The 18,358-nt window shown below is 46.0% G+C and overlaps 1 protein-coding gene and 1 non-coding gene across 2 annotated transcripts; one reads left to right on the forward strand and one right to left on the reverse strand.

Moving 5' to 3' along the window:
- Positions 1–9,935: 9,935 nt before the first annotated feature.
- On the forward strand, positions 9,936–11,348 carry LOC102510404 (olfactory receptor 12-like). The gene is given in 2 exon segments (XM_014563521.2): positions 9,936–11,004; positions 11,006–11,348. Coding segments are annotated over 2 exon segments (948 nt in total). The 5' UTR covers positions 9,936–10,399.
- Positions 11,349–12,505: 1,157 nt separating this feature from the next.
- TRNAS-AGA lies at positions 12,506–12,576 on the reverse strand. The gene has a single exon. It is a non-coding gene; the product is annotated as a tRNA-Ser (tRNA).
- Between the last annotated feature and the right edge of the window lie 5,782 nt (positions 12,577–18,358).

The following is an 18,358-nucleotide window of genomic DNA, read 5'->3' on the forward strand; positions in this document are numbered from 1 at the left end:
TCCTCAGTTCTGAAGGACAGCTTTCCCAGGTGGTACTCTTGGTTGGATTTTTTTTCTTTCAGCTCTTTGACTATATCGTGCCACTCTCTTCTGGCCTGCAAAGATTCTGCTGAAAAATCTGCTGGTAGTTTTATTGGCAGTCCCTTGTGTGTAACAAGTTGTTTTTCTCTTGCTGCTTTTAGGATTCTCTCTTTGCCCTTAACTTTTGACAATTTAATTGTAACGTGTCTCTGTGTAGGTCTCTTTGGATCCATCTTATTTGAAATTTATAGGCATTCTGGGTCTGTATGTCTGTTTCTTTCCCCAGGTTAGGAAAGTTTTCAGCCATTATTTCTTTGAATAAGCCTTCTGTCCTCTTTCTCTGTTCTTCTTCTAGGGCCTCCATAATGCAAATATTGGTCTGCTTGATGGTGTTGCATTAGTCTCTTACACTATCTTCACTCTTTTTTCCTTCTTTTTTCTCTTTGCTTCTCTAATTGATTGAATTCCACTGTTCTGTCTTCAAGTTCACTGACCCTTCTTCCACTTGATCTGGTCTGCTGCTGAACCCCTCTATTGAATTTTTCAGTTCAGTAACCGTAGTCTTTGGCTCTGTGATTTCTGTTTGATACTCTCATATACCTTCTATCACTTTGCTGAAGTTCCCACTTTGTTATGCATTGTTCTTCAGACCTTGGTGATCACCTTTATTACCATTATTTTGACCATTCATTTTATTAAGGTCTGTTTCTGGAGTTTTATCTTGTTCTTTTGCTTAGAACATACTCTTTTGTTTCTTCATTTTCCTTGACCTTCTGTGTTGGTTTCTGTGCATTAGATGAACCAACTATCTCTCCTCCCAGACTTGACGCGGTGCTTTTATGTAGGAGATGAAACTTTTTTAGCCTGGCCTGAGTTCTTGATTGTCCCTCAGCTCTAGTGACAGCCTAAACTGCCTTCTTTGTTCTTAATGGCTCCCAAAGCTTGAGTATGTGCCAGTGTCCCAAAGGGGGGAACCTCAGTCAGCACAAGATGCGGGCTAATTGTAAATCAGACCCTCAGAAAACAGCTTCTAAAGTATGCAAATAGGCCTTTTTCAGGGAAAGATTGAGAGATGGACATTTCTCTCTGCTCCCTCTGCACTGAGCCCTAGAGGAAGAGCTGGTTAAGAACTGTTTCTTTATTTGCTACAATCCTATGGGACCTGAAAACACAAGACCTACTGGCCACTAGAACCAGGCAATCAAGAGGTGCATGTGCTGGGGGCACCCACAAAAGCCAGAGTGTCAGATGTGTGTACAAGCTCCTTCTGGGGGCGATGTTGGCAAGTGGAGGTGGCTACAGGGAGAATGCAGCAATGGAATCTGCTGCTTCCCTGTATCTAGGGATGATTGCAGCCATCCCTTCGATGTGTGCTGGGACACCTGACCCTTGAGTAGCAGCTTTTAAGGTATACAAATAGGTCTCTTTCACAGGAAGACTGGGAAATGGGTATTTCTGTCTGTTCCCCCTCTGCTGAGGCCTGGAAGAATATCCACAGTGAGTTCTTGTGAGTCCACTGAGAACTGATTCTTTGTTGACTGTCGTCTTGTGGGTCTCGTGTCTGCAAGCCCATTTGGCTTTCAGAGCTAGGTGTTTTGAGGGACCCATCTCTCAGGTGAAGTCTTAAAGGCTGGGGTGCTACAGGTTGGGTCCAAATTGTTTGTTCCTAAGGGAGAAGCTGGGAATTGTGAGTCTCCACTTAATCATTACGTTGCTACGCCCGGGGTAGGGGTGGATTTATGGTGAGACTGTGTTTCAGCCTTCCCTACCCATTTGATGTGGTGTTTTCTCATTTACCCAGTGTGTAGGAGTTGCTCAGCTAGTTATGGATTTCTTTCAGAAGAATTTATTCCATGTGTAGCTATAGACTTTGTGTGTCTGTGGGAAGAGGTGAGTTTTAGAATTTCTTATGTCACCAAGGAAAGAAAATTACAGGCTAATATTTCTGATGAACATGGATGCAATATCCTTAAAAATATTAGAAAACCAAATTCAAAAATACATAAGAAGGATCATACACCATGATCAAGTGGAATTTAAGATAGTTCAACATCCACAAATCAATCAATACAATATAGCACATTAACTAAATAAAGGATAAAAATCATACAATTATCTCAGTAGATGCAGAAAAATTTGACAAAATTCAACTCCCATTCGTGATAAAAAAAAAAAAAGTCTTGACAAACGGGATATAGAGGGAGTGTATCTCAACATAATAAAGGCCATGTGTGACAAGCCCAGAGTTAACACCATATTCAATAGAAATTTGAAAGCTGTTCCTCTAATATCAGGAAAAAGACAGGATGCCAACTCTTGCTACTTTTATTCAACATAGTACTGAAATTCCTAGAAAGAGAAATTAGTCAGGAAAAGAAACAAAAGGCATCCAAATAAGAAAGGAATAAGTAAGAACTTTCTATATACAGAGGACAAAAATCTCATACACAGAAGGCCCTGATATTACCCCCCAAATGGTTAAAACTAATAAAGGAATTTAGTAAATTTGCAGAATACAAATTCAGTAAACAAAAATCAGTTGCATTTCTATACACTAATAATGGACTAACAGAAAGAGAAATTAAGAAAACAATTTCATTTACAAATGCATCCAAAGAATAAAATACCTAGGAATAAATTTAAGCAAAGAGGTTAAAGATCTCTGCACTGAAAACTACAAAGATACAAATAAATGGAAAGACACCCTCTGCTAATGGATTGGAAGGATTAATATTGTTAAAGTATCCACACTACCTGCAGAAATTCAATTCAACTCCTAATAAAATTCCAATGACACTTTTTCACAAAAATAGAAAAAAAATCCTTCGATTCGTATGAAGCCACAAAAGAGACTAAATAACTGAAGCAATATTGAAAAAGAAGAACAAATTTGGAGACATCACACTTTCTTATTTCAAACTATATTACAAAGCTGTAGCACTCAAAGCAGTGTGATATTGGCATAAAAACACACACAGATCAATGGAACAGAACAGAGAATCCAGAAATAAACGTACACATATATGGTCAATTCATTTACAGCAGAGGAACCTAGACTTAAATGTCATTAAATAGATGTTAATAAATAATAAAACTAAAAAAATCTTAAATATCTGGAAATATAAGACAGATTCTTGTAAGTAACTCACAGATTAAAAAAAAAGAAATAATAATGAAAAGTTGAGTAGGTATAACCGAATGATACTAAAACTTTGCATATCAAAACTTGGGTAATGCAGCTAAAGCAGTATTTATATGACATTTTATGGCAATGTTCTCACTGGATGAAATGCATCTATTAGCATTCTATAGTAAACAATGCGTTTGATATTAAAATATTGATGTAGTTCTCACTAAAGATTTAATATTGTTAAAATGTCTATACCACCTAAAGCGATCTACAGATTCAACATAATCTCTATCACAATCTCAAAGGTATTTTTTTTTTACAGAAATAGAAAAAGCAATTCTAAAATTTATTTTAGAAACCACAAAGGACTATGAATAGCCAAATCAACCTAAGAAAGAAGAACAAAGCTGGAAATAATACACTTCCTGGTTTCAAAATATATTAGAGAGCTACAATAATCAAAACAGTATGATGTTTAGCAAAACTTATCAAATTGTGCATCTGGAATATGTCTGGTTTTCTACACACGAACCATACCATAATAAAGGTGTCAAACACAAAACAAAACAAAACAAAACAAAAGGATGATGCTGGCATACACACAGATACACAGATCAGTGGTGCAGAACAGGGAGCCCAGAAGTAAATCCACGCATGTATGTCCACTGACCTTTGACAAGAGCGCCAAGAACACACAGTCTCTTCAACAAGTAGCAGTGGAAAAATCGTGTATCCACGTGCAAACGGATGAAACTGGCCCCTTATACCACGTGCAAAATCAACTCAAAATAGATTAAAGGTTCAAACATAGACCTGAAACAGTGAAACTCCTGGAAGAAAATATAAGCGAGAAGCTTCAAGGCTTTGGTCTTGGCACAGACAACAAAAGCAAAAATAAACAAGTGGGACTTTATCAAACTAAAAAGCTCCTGCATAGGAAAGGAAACACCCAACAGGGTAGACAGTAATTGGGATAGAATAGTTTCAAACAATATATCCGATAAAGGGTTTATCTCCAAGTGTATGAGGAGTTCCTACAACTCAAATGTTTAAGAAAATTAAAATGGCTTAAGGACTTGAATAGACAATTCTCCAAAGAAGATACACAAATGGTATATTAAAAAAATGCTCAGTGTCACTAATCATCAGGGAAATGCAAGTCAAAACCACAATGAGATACCACCTCATGCCTGTCAGAATGGCTATTTTCAAAAAATGAAAAATAAAAGACAAGTGTTGTTGAGGATGTGGAGAAACTGGAACACTTGTGCGCTGTTGGTGGGAATGCAAAATGATGCAGCTCTATTGAAAAAGTACAGAAGTTTCTCAAAAAATTAAAAATAGAACTACCATATGATCCAGTAATCCCATTTCTGAGTACTTATCCCAAGGAATCAAAATGAGGATCTCAAAGAGATATTAGTACTCCTGTGTTCACTGCTGCACTATTCATAATAGTTCAGATGTGGGAACAACCCAACTGTCCATTGACAGGTGAATGACTGAAGAAACTGTGGTCTATACATACAGTGGAATACTATACAGCCTTTAAAAAGAAGGAGATTTTGCAATATGCAAAAACATGGGTGAACCTGGAGTCCATTATGCTAAGTGAAATAAGCCGATCACAGAAAGACAAAAAAATGTAGGGTTCCACTCATATGAGGTATCTAAAGGAGTCAAATTCTTAGACTCAAACAGTGGAATGGTGGTTGCCAGGGCTGAGCACAGTTATTAATTAACAAGGATAAAGTTTTAGTCAAACGAGATGAATACTTTCTTCTGCTGCACAATGCTGTACCTACAGTCAGCACTTTATATAGTTTGTTACACAGTAGGTCTCATGTTAAATGGTCTTTTCATAACAAAAATTGTAATGCAATAGCCTAAATATCCATTTACATAGAGTTAAATGAATGAATTACGTATTCCCATACATTGGAGACATTGGAAGTCTGGCTTTACAACACTTACACAGTATTTAGTTAAAAGAAAATTGCAAACCTGGTGTAGAACGTGATCGTGTTTTTGTGAGGAAAAATCAGATTAAAATGCACATGCACACCAGTGCCTCCTCCGGTGACAGCCTCCTCCCAAAGTGCCGGCAGAGGTCGGGTCGGTGACGGGTAAGCGCAGGGCACCCTCACGGTGGGCTCCGAGCGCCTCCTGTTTGCTTGCCGTTGTCTGCGTTGTCTGCGCTTCACCCGACCCCGTCCTCCTCCGGGGACGGCAGCATGCTTCTGGTGGTCGTCTCTCACTCATAAGTGACCCGCGCAAGGTCAGGACCTGCCGGGGGGAGGGCCAGGAGGAGCACGGCCGGGGTGGGGGGGGGGGGAGGCAGAGCAGGACTCGCCTCGCCGCCCGCGCCCCCTCTGCGCGCGCGCCCCGCGGGCAAGGCTGTCCGCGGGGAGAGGAGGGGAGGGGAGGGCAGCGCTGCGAGGCCCTCGCGGGCGGGAGACGCCGCTGGGAGGGAGCTTGGTGGACGGCAACACCAAAGGAGCGGCATTTTAACAATTTAACAGGGTTTTATTGCTAATGTGAATAAAGTAATGATGCTGCTGTAAAACAGAATTGTGTATTAAGTTTAAAATATTCCCACTCGGCTCCGTTAATAAGAAACAGAGATGACTGACACACGTGACGGTGTTTATTTAACCTCGCTCAAAATTTTAAAATGCAAATCAAAATAAAAAGATACGACTTTTCACCTATCAGACTAAAAACGTCGTAAGTTTTGCAACTTCTATTGTCAGCGAGAGTGCGGAGGAGCGAGGCAGCTGCATGTGCTTTTGCAGAAGGTGTGAGGTGGCGGACAGGCTACTGCTGAAGGCGCCGTGGCAGGGCCGGTCACCGCGTTGACAGCGCCGGCGGTCTCCGCAGTAAGCCCGCGCTTCAGCGGGCGCCTGCAGGCACACTCACAGGCCCGCGCGCAGAGACGGAGGCCCGGGGACACGCACCGCAGTGCTGCCGTTAATAATAGTGACACCGGGGCCAGCAAGCGTCACTCAGCAAGCCAGCAGTCTGCATTCTGGTGTGTCCTTCTGAGTGCATAGTTCGTATGACAAACATGACGCGTTAGAGCGATGACGCTGTTCCACGTGACGCTGCAGCGGCGGCTGCGTGTCGGCTGCACACGCCAGACCCCTGGCGTGCACGCCACGAGCAGCGAGCCCGGTGGGAGCCCCAGCACCAGCCAGCAGGGCGTCCGTGCGGGGTGACGGGGAGGCGTACTTCCTGCCGCACTGTTTAACAAACCTAGTAAGAAAGCTAATCATTGCTCTAAATAATGAACCATGTTAATTTCTTTAAACACCCACCGTGATGTGACGCGACATGCTGGAGGGACAGTGTGATCTGCTAATTCACTTTAAATGTCTGTTGAGCATGAACCTGGTGCCGGGCACCATTCCGGCGCTGGGGACGGAGCAGCGAGCAGACACGGATGGAAGCCTGTCCTCGCGGAGACGCCCGCTAGCGAAGGAGACAGAATAAGCCAACAGACACACAAGACGGGAACGTATCACGTGGGGGGAAGCGCCGAGCAGGAGAATGAAGTGCAGACCAAGGAAAGGGGAGGAGGGAGCAGGCGCCCTCTTGTCCGGAGGACAGCGGTTCGCACGCTCGCACGTTCGCACGCTGACTTAGAAGTGACTTCCCTTTCCTTTCCTGAGACGGAGCTCCAGGGGCTCCGCGCAGGGGCTGGGGCGGGGGGTCGCACGAGGGCTGGTGGAGGCAGTTGGAGAGGAGCTGCCATGACAAAATTACCGACGCTATTAGCAATAACACCAGCAAAGTGAGCCAGAGAGGGGCGTGCGACCTGCGCGCAGTCTCACGGCAGCTCGCGGGAGATGGTCACAGTGAGGCCTTTTCTCTCGTGCATGCTTGCAGGGCTGCTGAGGCTTGCTGCCTTGTTCATTTGTTGTTTCATTGTTTAAAGTTAACAGACGATAATCTGAGTTACTGCTTTTCTCATCATTCTGCCTTCCTGTGTTGAGAAGCCATAATTGCAAATAAAGGTAATTACAGAGAGGTCACAGTATTCAGCAAACTCTGACTTCCTACTTGGGAAAAAAACTACCACCCACTGCACAGAACACATACACATTCTCAATGTGTGAACAGCGTCCCTTCTTTGTTCTTAGAGCTGTGAGAGATGGTCACTTCGAATTTTTTTAAGTGAAGAATTTTAAACATGTTTATTGGCAACAAAAAATGTAAAAAGAAACTTGGAGATGATCTTGATTAATTGTCTGATACATTATATTACAAGGAGAGAGGGATCTGCGCAAAGTCACGGGCCTCTAGGAAGGAGGGCCTGGACGGGAGGGAGGGGCCCACTTCCCCGGCGGGACTGTCTCCCATGAGGTCACTTCTCAACCGGAATCGGGGGAATGCGGCCGAGGGGCCCGTTAGGAGGGGGGGCTGTGGGCCAGGCTGTGGCGAGTACTGCCCCGGGAGGCACAGTCCACTGCCGGCCGTGGGGTCTGCTGTTGCCTTATGCACGTACCCCCTGTTCGTCCCCTCTGCGGATCAGAGAAATTATGGGCTTTGGTCCCCAGCCCTGCAGGTGAGCGGTCATCAGAAAGAGGGTGGCCACAGGAGATACAGTGGAAGGGAAGTCCCAGTGCAGCTCGGGATCAGATCACAAACAGCCTCACCTAATTGGCCATTCGAGGCCCAGGTCCTGCTGTGCCAGGGGAGAGAGCTCCCTGGCAGTGTGACCCCAAGGCACAGGCACCTCGACGTGCTGCCTGACCAGTGGACAGTGTGGAGGGGCAGGTGAGCTGGGTTTTTTCCCTCCTCTGCTTCCATCAGGACCCAGGACCTCCTGCTGCCAGAACCAGGCCCCCCCCCAACCCCTCCCCACTCCCACTTCACTGCACAGGGAACCAGCTGACCCAGAGAGAGAGGGTGTCCTCCATGCCCCTGGTCATCATCGGCACAGACGGGGTCAGGAGCCCGGCCCCCCTGGAGCACCGGGTCTCGGGTGAGCCGTGCCCCTCATGGCGTCACAGGAGCAGCGCAGTCGTCACCCAGCAGGACGCAGGGCAGTGATCCCAGCCAGGCGAGTCCTGGGAGCCGGGAGCCTGAGCGCACCCCCCGCCCCACTGCCCTGGGCCCGGGCCAGTTAGGGCCGCAGGTCCGAGCTCTCGTGAGAGTAGAACTAATCAGGGGGTCTCGTATGAATGTGGGTTTAAACTCAGCGGCCTGAGACTCCGCGCGTCTGACACCCCCGGGTGGTGCTGCTGCTGGGGGGGCCTCAGACCGCGCTTGACTAGTGAGCTCGCTGTCAGTGAGAGGACGCAGGATGCGCTCAGGAGGCTCGCAGACAGCCAGGGCTCTCCTGCCTCACCCGGGGAGGGATTGCTCGGGCTCAACTCGAACGCAGGTTTGTGGAAGCCGCCGCCATAGACCCGCTGGGTCTCAACAAGGCAGAGGTGAGGTGAGTTTGTTTTTCAAAAACCAAACCAGGAGCTGGGCTCCCCAGATGAAAATGCCGATCGCACCTCAGGTGTCCCCAAGGCCTCCTGGGGGAAGAGCTGTGATGACCCAAGACCCCAGGCAGGTGGAAGAGGGTGTTCTGTCCCGGGAAACAAACAGAAACATGAAGCTGGGAACCCACTGAGGCACAGGAGCAAGGACGGCCAGCCTGGGGGCGGGGGGTGGAGGATGACACCCTGGTCACGGTGGCTCCCTGCGTGCAGGGGCAGCGGGTGGGCAGAGATGGTCGGCTGCGGCGTGGCCATCATGAATGTGAGTACGTGCAGGACCGGGCTGGGGGCACAGGGGTGGGAGGCCAAGCAGGGCAGGGCAGCTCCCCGACTCCACCGTCAGCACCCAGCTCCAACCCAGAATTGGAGGGCACCCACCTGGGCATCCCAGGTCAGACTGTCCCCCTCTGCTGTCACGTGAGGGTTGGAGTCAGTCTCCCAGGAGAGGAGGGCTGGATTACCTCCACTGCCATCCACCCGCTCTTCTGTTGGAAAGTGTGAGCTCTCAGAGACCAGCCTCTAAGAGAAACTCAGGCTGAGAGGTAGCATGGGTCATCGCTCCTGCCCGTGCACCACCGAGCAAGCAGCCTCTGCCTGCACACCTCCAGCCCCTCTAAAGACAGCCAGCCCCATCACGTCCCAGATCTGACCTCTAGGAACCATGGAATCTGCTCTGAAACCAGCTTCCTCCTTCCCACGAACCCTCCTTCCCTTCCTGGGAAGCCCTGTGGTTCGGTGCCACCTTCCTACACCCTGCGCCCCCATCAGGCAGGGACTCCCCAGGTCGTTCCTCTGGGCGTCCCACAGCTGGTTCCCACGTTCCACGTTTGCGTGATGGTCAGTCCTCCTCGTGGCTGACAAGTGAGGTCTGGGCAGTGATGGGACCAGAAAGCAGCACCCAACAACAAGACCAGGACATTGAGGAAGAAGAGACAGCGTTAGGGGCTCCCTTTGCTCAAAGAGGTCACCCCACAGGGTATGATGAGCGGGGCAAGGAAGCAAGAGCGGGGAGGACATGCGGCGCCACAGCCCCTGTCCTGCTGCTTCTCAGACCATGGAGATGGACTGTCCCTTCTCCGTGAATTGCCCAACATCTGGACACTGGCAGGAAGCCCCCTGAGAGCCTCAAGGAGGCAGAGCTGGTCCAGGCCCAGACAGGAAGACGATGAGGTGGGGCTGAGCACGTGAGGGAGACAGACAGGACACGCTCACAGCAGCCTGGTGAGGGCTGCTCCCCGCTCCGCTGCCGGCCTCGCCTGGCGGGGCACCATCACGAGGTCAGTCCTGAAACAGAAAGTGCTTAATGGTGTTTCTGAGGCTGACGAATTAGTAAAATAAGGCGCAGAAAGGGCCGGAGTAGGGATCTGAGCACGGCGTGAAATGGACAGCCCAAGAGCAGTCCCATGTGGGGGAACTACCTCCTTGAAAGGAGGGACGGGGGCTGCACGGCTGCTCTGCACGGGAGGCTCTGAGCTCAGGGAGACCCTGCCATCGGCCCCCGGAGGCCTGGCGACAACCCCTGCAGCGGGATGCTCTGTGCGCACTGACGAGTCAGCGCCTCGCGGGAAACGCTGCCGCCGCAGGGCAGCCGGAGCTCATCTGGGAGGAGGACTGGGCGGCGGCTGGTCTCCGGGTCAGTGGGCAGCGAGGCGCTGACACGTCCCTGTGCTCCAAGGGAGGACGACCTTGCGACCTTGACCTGCTCCCTCTCCCTGCCTCCCAGCTGCCCTCTGCCCCTGTCACCCAGCCCAGAGCCATGCCGCCCCACGGAGCTGGAAACCTGTCAGCGATGCCGTGGCAGGAGTTTGTGCTGGAGGGGTTCCAGGGTGGCCTGCAGACCCAGGCCCTGCTCTCTGCGCTGTTCCTGGCTCTGTGCGTGGCGGCCGTCCTGGGCAACCTCACCATGATCGTGGTCATCACCCTGGATGCCCGTCTGCACTCCCCAATGTACTTCTTCCTCAAGAACCTGTCCCTCCTGGACCTGTGCTACACAAGCGTCATCTACCCCAAGGCCCTGGCCACCTTCCTGTCCTCGTCCAGGGTCATCACCCTTGCAGGTTGTACCTCTCAGTTCTTCTTCTTCTCCCTACTAATCACCACTGAGGGATTCCTCCTGGCTGTGATGGCCTATGATCGCTTCACGGCCATCTGCAGCCCCCTGCACTACCCCGTCACCATGTGCCCCTCGGCCTGTGCCCGCCTGGTGCTGGGCTCCTACTGTGGAGGCTGCCTCAACTCCATCGTGCAGACCAGCCTCACTTTCAGCCTCCCGTTCTGCGGCTCCAACCACATCGACCATTTCTTCTGTGATGTGCCTCCCCTGCTCCGGCTTGCCTGCACCAACACGGCCATCAATGAACTCCTTGTTTGGCATCTGTGGCCTCATCATCGTGGGCACCACACTTCTGGTCCTCATCTCCTACGGCTACATCACAGTGACCATCCTGAGGATGCGCTCAGGAGCAGGGAGACACAAGCTCTTCTCCACCTGTGGCTCCCACATGACAGCCGTGTCCCTCTTTTATGGGACAGTCTTTGTCATGTATGCCCAGCCGGGAGCTGTGGAGTCCCTGCAGCAGGGCAAGGTGGTCTCTGTGTTCTACACCCTGGTCATCCCCATGCTCAACCCCCTCATCTACAGTCTGAGGAACAAGGACGTGCAGGAGGCCCTGCGGACGCTGGGCCAGAAGCTCAGAGCCACGTGAAGGAGGGTGGCCAGAGAGACAGAGGGCTAGATGGGGAGTTCAGAGATACAGTGGACAATGGGGAGCCCCTCAAACCTCTTCCGCTTCCAAATGGAATGGGATACGTTGAGGACGCACTTATCTGTTGGTCAATCATTGCCTGATGGCATTTCTGAACCACACATTCACTAAGTGTGAGATGCAGAGATGAACAAGGATATTCTGCACCCAGATTTCTAAAGTGTTCAAAGGAGCAATGGCTCAAATTAATGAAAACTGACTGAACAGAGCATAAGGCAAGGGTGGGTCTGCTGCCTCTTATGTATCATGGTTCTCTGGGTCATTCTATGGGTTTTAGTTGCAAAGAAGTCAGATATTTGTGCATTAATCAAACTTGGAAGAAAAAAACGTTTACATGCAATGTACAGCCATCCTTCCTGACCCTACCCAGATGCAGCGCCTTGACATCTCCTGTCGGCAATACGTGAGCATCATCTGACAGGGCCCCCTGCCTACACTTTGCCCCTTTTCAGCTCATCTTCAACACCATCACCAAAGTCATCTGTTCAAAATGATCATTTGAACACAGGGCCAAAGCATTCCCCATAGTGAGTCTGGTGTCAGTAGGAACTGGCTTGGCTTGAGTGGCTCAGGTCTGACAAACAGTGCCTCTCAGGGAGGATTCAGGTCAGTGGTCTGATGTGAATATGGTGGTTCCACTGGGAGCAGAAGCAACTTTGGGCTCTTGCTCCGTCACACCAAGGGCAGGGATGACGCCACAAGAGAAGATGACCCAGACTTCCAGTCACAGCATCCACTGTCCAGGTCACAGGACAGAAGACACAAAGTATAAACATACAGATATAATTTCTAAGTACCTACAGAAAAAATACTCAAATCATATCCATTCAGGCAGTTCATCACCACTCAGGTCAAGAATGAGAAACCCACCCAGTTTCCACGATACCCCCTTCCCTCATTCTAGCCATTGCCTTCCAACGCTAACCCACACCCTGCTTCTAACTCAAAGATTAGTTTTTCCTGCTATAAACTTGCAATGCATAGAACCAGTTTGTGCTTTTTTTTTTTTTTTTTGCTAACATTGTGTTTGTGAGACCAATCCATGTGATTCCATAAAATAGTAGTTTTAATTTTTTCAAGATTAAAAAAAATTTTAATGGAGATACTGGGGCTTGAACCCAGGACCCCATGCATTCTAGGCATGTGCCCTACCACTGAGCTATTCCCCACCCCCAATAATAGTTTAAAATTCCTCATCACTATGTAAGATTCCATTACATTAAGATACCATAATTTATCCATCCTTCCATCGATAGACATTCGGGTTGTTTCCAGTTATTGGCTTTTATAATAATGCTTCTGTAAAATTTTTTTACACATCTTTTGCTGCGTGAATTCCTGTTGGCATTCTTAAGAGCTGGATTGTTCTCTTTTTGGTTGATTCTAAACAGTTTGACCAAAATGCAACAGCAATTTTTGCTCTCACAAGCAGCGCGTGGGAGTTCCCGTTGCTGCATGGTGTCGTGAACAAGCCGTGGTATCTGTTTCACCCACTTCAGCTGCTCCGGTGGGTATGCAGTCATGTGTCGCTCCGACTCTCGTTTTTCTTTCTCTAATGGCTAATGAGTTTGGCCGTATCTTCACATACTTAGCAGCAATCTGAATGTTCTTCTTGGGGAAGTATATATGTTTTGCCTTTTTTCTTTTCCACATTGATCACTAGAAATTCTTCATGTATTTTGGATACATGCCCCTTGTTGGTTATATGATTTGCAAATATCTTCTCCTACTCTGTGGCTTCCACATTTACACTTGTATTGACCTTTTTTTTTTTTAATTGACAGAAGTTCTTAAACTTAATAAGGTTAGTTATTAGTCACTTCCTCCATGGCTACTTCATTCTTTGGCATAAAAGAAACACTGCCTATGCTAGATCCAAAAATATTTCTTTAATGTTATCTTGCAGAAGTATTTTTTTAGTCTTTTATGTTAGAATCTGTAATTCTATAGAATTAGTTTTGTGACATTTTGATGTATGATGGATTGTTTCATTTTTTCTGTATGGTTATCTTACTGACCATTTAAAAAAAATATTTTTCCCCTACTTTATCATAAAGTAAGTGTCTCTGTATATGCAGGTCTGTCTCTAGTGTCTTATTCTGTCCCATTTGGCTGTTGTCTATTCTTGTGCTATTTTAGAATTATTATTGAATGTTTAAAAAGTAAAATACCATAATATAAACTTTTATATATATGAATAAATATAACAAATGATGTAAAATATCTTCAGAAGTATAATCTTAAATGTTATTGAAAGGCATAAAAGGTGAACTGAAAAAAATGCAGAGATATACCACATTCATGGATGGAAAGTTTTAAAATTATAAAAATCCTTATGCAACACAGGCAACACACTCAGTGCTATCTCAATCCTAACAAGAATTTTTATAGTGCTGTACAAATGATTCTAAAATCTCTATGTAGAAGTCAGTTATAATAATCAAAACATGAAAAATTAGAAAAAGAGAAGGAATGTGCCCTTCTTAGCTGGAATACTCTAACTGAAGAGCACACCAGTTTGGATGATAAATGGACACCAGCCAGAGCCCTGATATTTCTGGCCCTCAACATCCCCTTGGTCTGTTCCAAGCTCCCACTGACCACTGCGCCTGCCACTGACCAGGGAGTTTATCAAAGCCCCCGGAAGACTGCTAACTGTGCCTCTTCTTAGGCTCAGACGAGATAACCCTTATGGTGAGGCTTGTAAGATCAAGCCAAGAGAAGTCTGGCTTCCTCTTGGTCCCTCCCTTGTCCTAGAAAGCCAGCGTTCCTCTTGTAACAAGTCTACCATCATGTCCAGAGTGAATCTCTTCATAAAGCTTGCTGGCTGCACCTCTGTCATATACCCCTCTCCTCTCCTCCAGTACATTCCAGGTGTCAGTCCCAGGACAGATCTACGTACTCTTCTTGCACGCCTTTCCTCCACTGTGGATGCGTTTACTAAAGCATTTCCCACGTTACAATGATGGCAGGTGTGTGTGTGTGTGTGTGTGTGTGTGTGTGTGTGCGCGCCTCAAGGACAGACTGCATCTCAGTTATCTCTGTAGCCTCAGCTCACGGCACCTAGTGGCTGCTGAATATATACTGAATTTAACTAAGTCACCCGAACTGTTTCACTGATCTGCAAACCAGCTTATCGTGAACTTCAGTAAAGACACCAGACAGAAATGCCTTCACCTTCTTGCCCCCATGGCACTCTCATCTTTACCTGCTTCCTTCCAGCCTCACAAGATGCATCATCCCCATCACGCTTAAGACTGAACGGGACTCTGCGCTCGGAATCCCACCACGTCCATTCCCCCGGGCCCCTCCAGAACTCCCTGCGAACAAGGACCCTCTCACTGAATCCGCCCTTTCTCTTCCCTAACCTGTTGTCTTCAGCCTTCAAGCGTCCCTCATCCCTCCCCTTCGCTCAGACACCTCTGCAGCCTCTTTATTCCTCTCGTGTCTCGCGAAGCTTTATTAAACCCGTGCTTGCCACTCGCCGTCTCTGCTGGTGCTGCGCGCCAGCCCTTGGCAATCACGCCTCTGCGCCCATCGCTGGAGCTTGCTGCTCATGCTGGTGCCACCAAGTCTATTGGACACTTTCCAGTCCTCATCAGTGACGCCTTCTGAGTGGATCTGACCGCCGCCAGCCCTTTCCTCTCTGACAGCTCCTCCTCCTTTACTATCTGGGACCTTTGGCAAACCCTGTTCTTTTCCTGTTCTGATCGTTCCTACCCAGACACTTTTGGTGGCCAGTACTCCCTAGGGGACTGTTCTTGTCCTTCATCTCTCTTAGTCTATTTGCCCTCCCTCAGTGACCTGCAAGGTCACTATCTCCATGTGAGATCCTCCAATTCCACTCGTCCCCATCCATAATGCACAAATACTAAGTGTGCAGCTCCATGACTTTCATATATGAAAATCCCCAGGAAACTGCCACTCACATCAAGATTGAAAACATTTTCAGAACCACAGAAGGCCCACTTGTGTTCCTTTCCCAGGGTGACAACTACTCTGATGTCTAATAACATATATTAGTTTTGTCTGCTTTTGAAAGTTATAAAAATGGAATTATATAATGTGTACATTTTTGTCTGACTTATTTGTCTCAACACAGTGCCTCTGAAAGTCATCCATGCTGTTGCAAGTAGCAGTGGTCCATTCTTTTCCATGCTGCCTAGTATTCTATCACATAAATATACCACAATCATTTATTCTCTCTACTGTTGATGGTCACTTGAGTTGTTCCACTTTGCGGGCTATTATAACACAAGTTGCTATGAACAATCTTTTGCATAGTTTTTGATGGTCATAAGCACTGATTTATATTGCAAATATACCAAGTAAACTAAAAGTGCTGGGTCACATTTTTAAATTTAGTAGATAATGCCAGCTAAGAAGACTTCATGATTGTACAGAAAGTTTCAAAGAATCTACAAAATATCTCTTAAAACAATGAATAAGCTTATCAAGGTTTCAGGATACAAAGTAGACATACAAAATTAATAGTATTTCTATATACTAGCAATAAACAGTGGAAATTGACATTTTAAAAGTATCATTTACAACAGCACCAAAGAAATAAAAAGCTTTGGTATGAATCTAACAAAATAAGCACAAGACAGATCTGTGTAAAAGTATGAACACTGATTTTTAAAATTAAAGAAAGCCTGAATAAACGAAGAGATAAACTTTGGTCATGAATTTGAATATTCTATACTGCTAAGGTATCAATTCACCCTAATTTGATCAAACCCAATCAAAATCCCAATAGGCTTTTTTTGTACATATGAATGAGCTAATTCTGAAATGTACATGGAAAGACAAAGGAATTAGAATAGTTCTAGTAGTTATCTATTACTGATTAATAAATTATTAATAAATTAATAAACGAGAGGCTAAAAAGTCAAAAACAAAACAAAAAACAAAACACTTACCACCTCACAGTTTCTGTGGATCAGCAATGTGGAAGCAGCTTAGCAGTCATTCTGGCTCAAGGTCTCTCTTGAGGCAGAAATTAGTATCATTCTGAGCTGTGGTCACCTAAAAGCTCAACTGGAAGAGTATCCACTCCCAAGGTCATTCATGTGTCCACAGGTGGGACTCAAAAGATCTACTTCCAAACTCATTTTTGCATCTTTTCCACAGCACTGACCAACAACATTATAGCTGACTTCCTCCAGAATCAGCAGTTAGAGACAGAGACAGAGACAGAAAGAGATGGGACAGGGAGGAGAAAACCCCAGGATGGAAGCCAGAGTTGTTCTATAAACTAATCGCAGAAAAACACCCCATTTTTGTATTCTATTCATTGGATTCATTTCTATCCCACATGAATAATACACTCCTCATTCCTTCCCAATGTTCCCCAAAATTTCATCCAATTAGTGCATCAGCTCAAAGTGTAGAATCTTATCACTTTTATCAGGCTCAAGTGTGGATGAGGCCCCTTGGGTACAGTTCCTTGAGTATTTTACTTTGGGGGTGGTAATGTAAACGGTACTATGTTTTAAATTTCAAATTACACTTGGTCATTGCTGATATGTAGGGGAGAGATTTTTCTTTTGAATATTAACCTTTTATCCTGCAACTTGCTACAATTACTTTTTAGTTCCAAGATGTTTGATGATTCTTTTGAGTTTTCCACATGGACAATCCTGTCATCTGTGAACAAAGACATTTTTATTTCTTCTTCCCAATCTATATATCTTTTTTTTTTTTTTTTTTTGGTCTTACTGCAGTAGCTAGGACTTCTAGTATGACACTGAAAAGGAGTTGTAAGTGGGACATCCTTGCCTTGTAACTTCTCTCAGTGAGGAAGCTTCAAGTTTCTCACCACTAAATATGATGTTAACTCTAAGTTTTTTTATACATTCTCTATCAAGTTAAGGAAGTGTCCCTCTACTCCTGGGTTGGTTTTTATTTTTTTCCCCGTGAATGAATGCTAGATTTTTTCAAATGCTTTTTCTGCATCTATTGATACAATCATGTGGTTTCTCATTTTTAGTCTATGTAAGTAATGAATTACACAAACTGATTTTTTAATGTTTAGCCAGCTTTGCATACCTAAGATATATCTCCCCTAGTTGTAGTGTTTCTTTTTATACATTGTTGGATTCAGTTTGCTAAGAGCCAAAACAATTTTGAGAAAGGAAAATAGGGCTACAGTAATATCAAGACATTGAAATATCTGCCTAAGAATATACATATAGATCAATAAAGCAGAGTAGACAGCCCAGAGGTAAACCTATCCATACTTGGTGAGATGACTTTTTTAAAAGGTGCTAAGAAATTTCAGTGGGAAAGGAGACGAGATTCTTTTCAACAAATAAATGGTGCTGGTCAAACTGGATATCCATGTAGAAATATAAAATGATCCTCAACCCTTGCCCTTACTGTGCATAAATATTAATCTGAAATGGATCATTGATGTAAAACTATAAAACTTCCAGGAAAAATTATAGAAGAAAATCTTCACAACTTTGCAGTAGGCAAAGATTATAAAAACCCAAAATACCAACCAAAACAGGGGAAAGAATAAAAAATAGACTCCATCAAATTTTAAAACTTCTGTTCCTCCAAAGACACTGTTAAGAAAATAGAAAGGCAAGCCACAGACTGGAAGAAGATATTTGCACCACGCACATCTGACAAAGGGCTTGCACGAAACTAGATGAAGAACTCTCAGAACTCAAGACAAGCAACTCCCCCACCGCACCCCCCCCTCCATGGGCCAACACTGTAATAGACAGTGCACCAAAGAAGATGCACAGAAGGTCAAGGAACAAGCAAGACACGCAACATCACAAGTCGTCAGGGAAACACATTAATGCTGCAATGTGACACCTGCTATCACACACCCCCTCTGACAACATGAACACTGGAGAATGTGTGGAGCTGCTGGAACTTGGCCTTTACCACTGGAGCTGTGCACTTACGCAATCACCCTGGAAAAGTGCTTACCA

The sequence above is a fragment of the Camelus ferus genome, chromosome 5 (genome assembly GCF_009834535.1).
Source record: "Camelus ferus isolate YT-003-E chromosome 5, BCGSAC_Cfer_1.0, whole genome shotgun sequence".
NCBI classification, from domain to species: Eukaryota; Metazoa; Chordata; class Mammalia; order Artiodactyla; family Camelidae; genus Camelus; species Camelus ferus.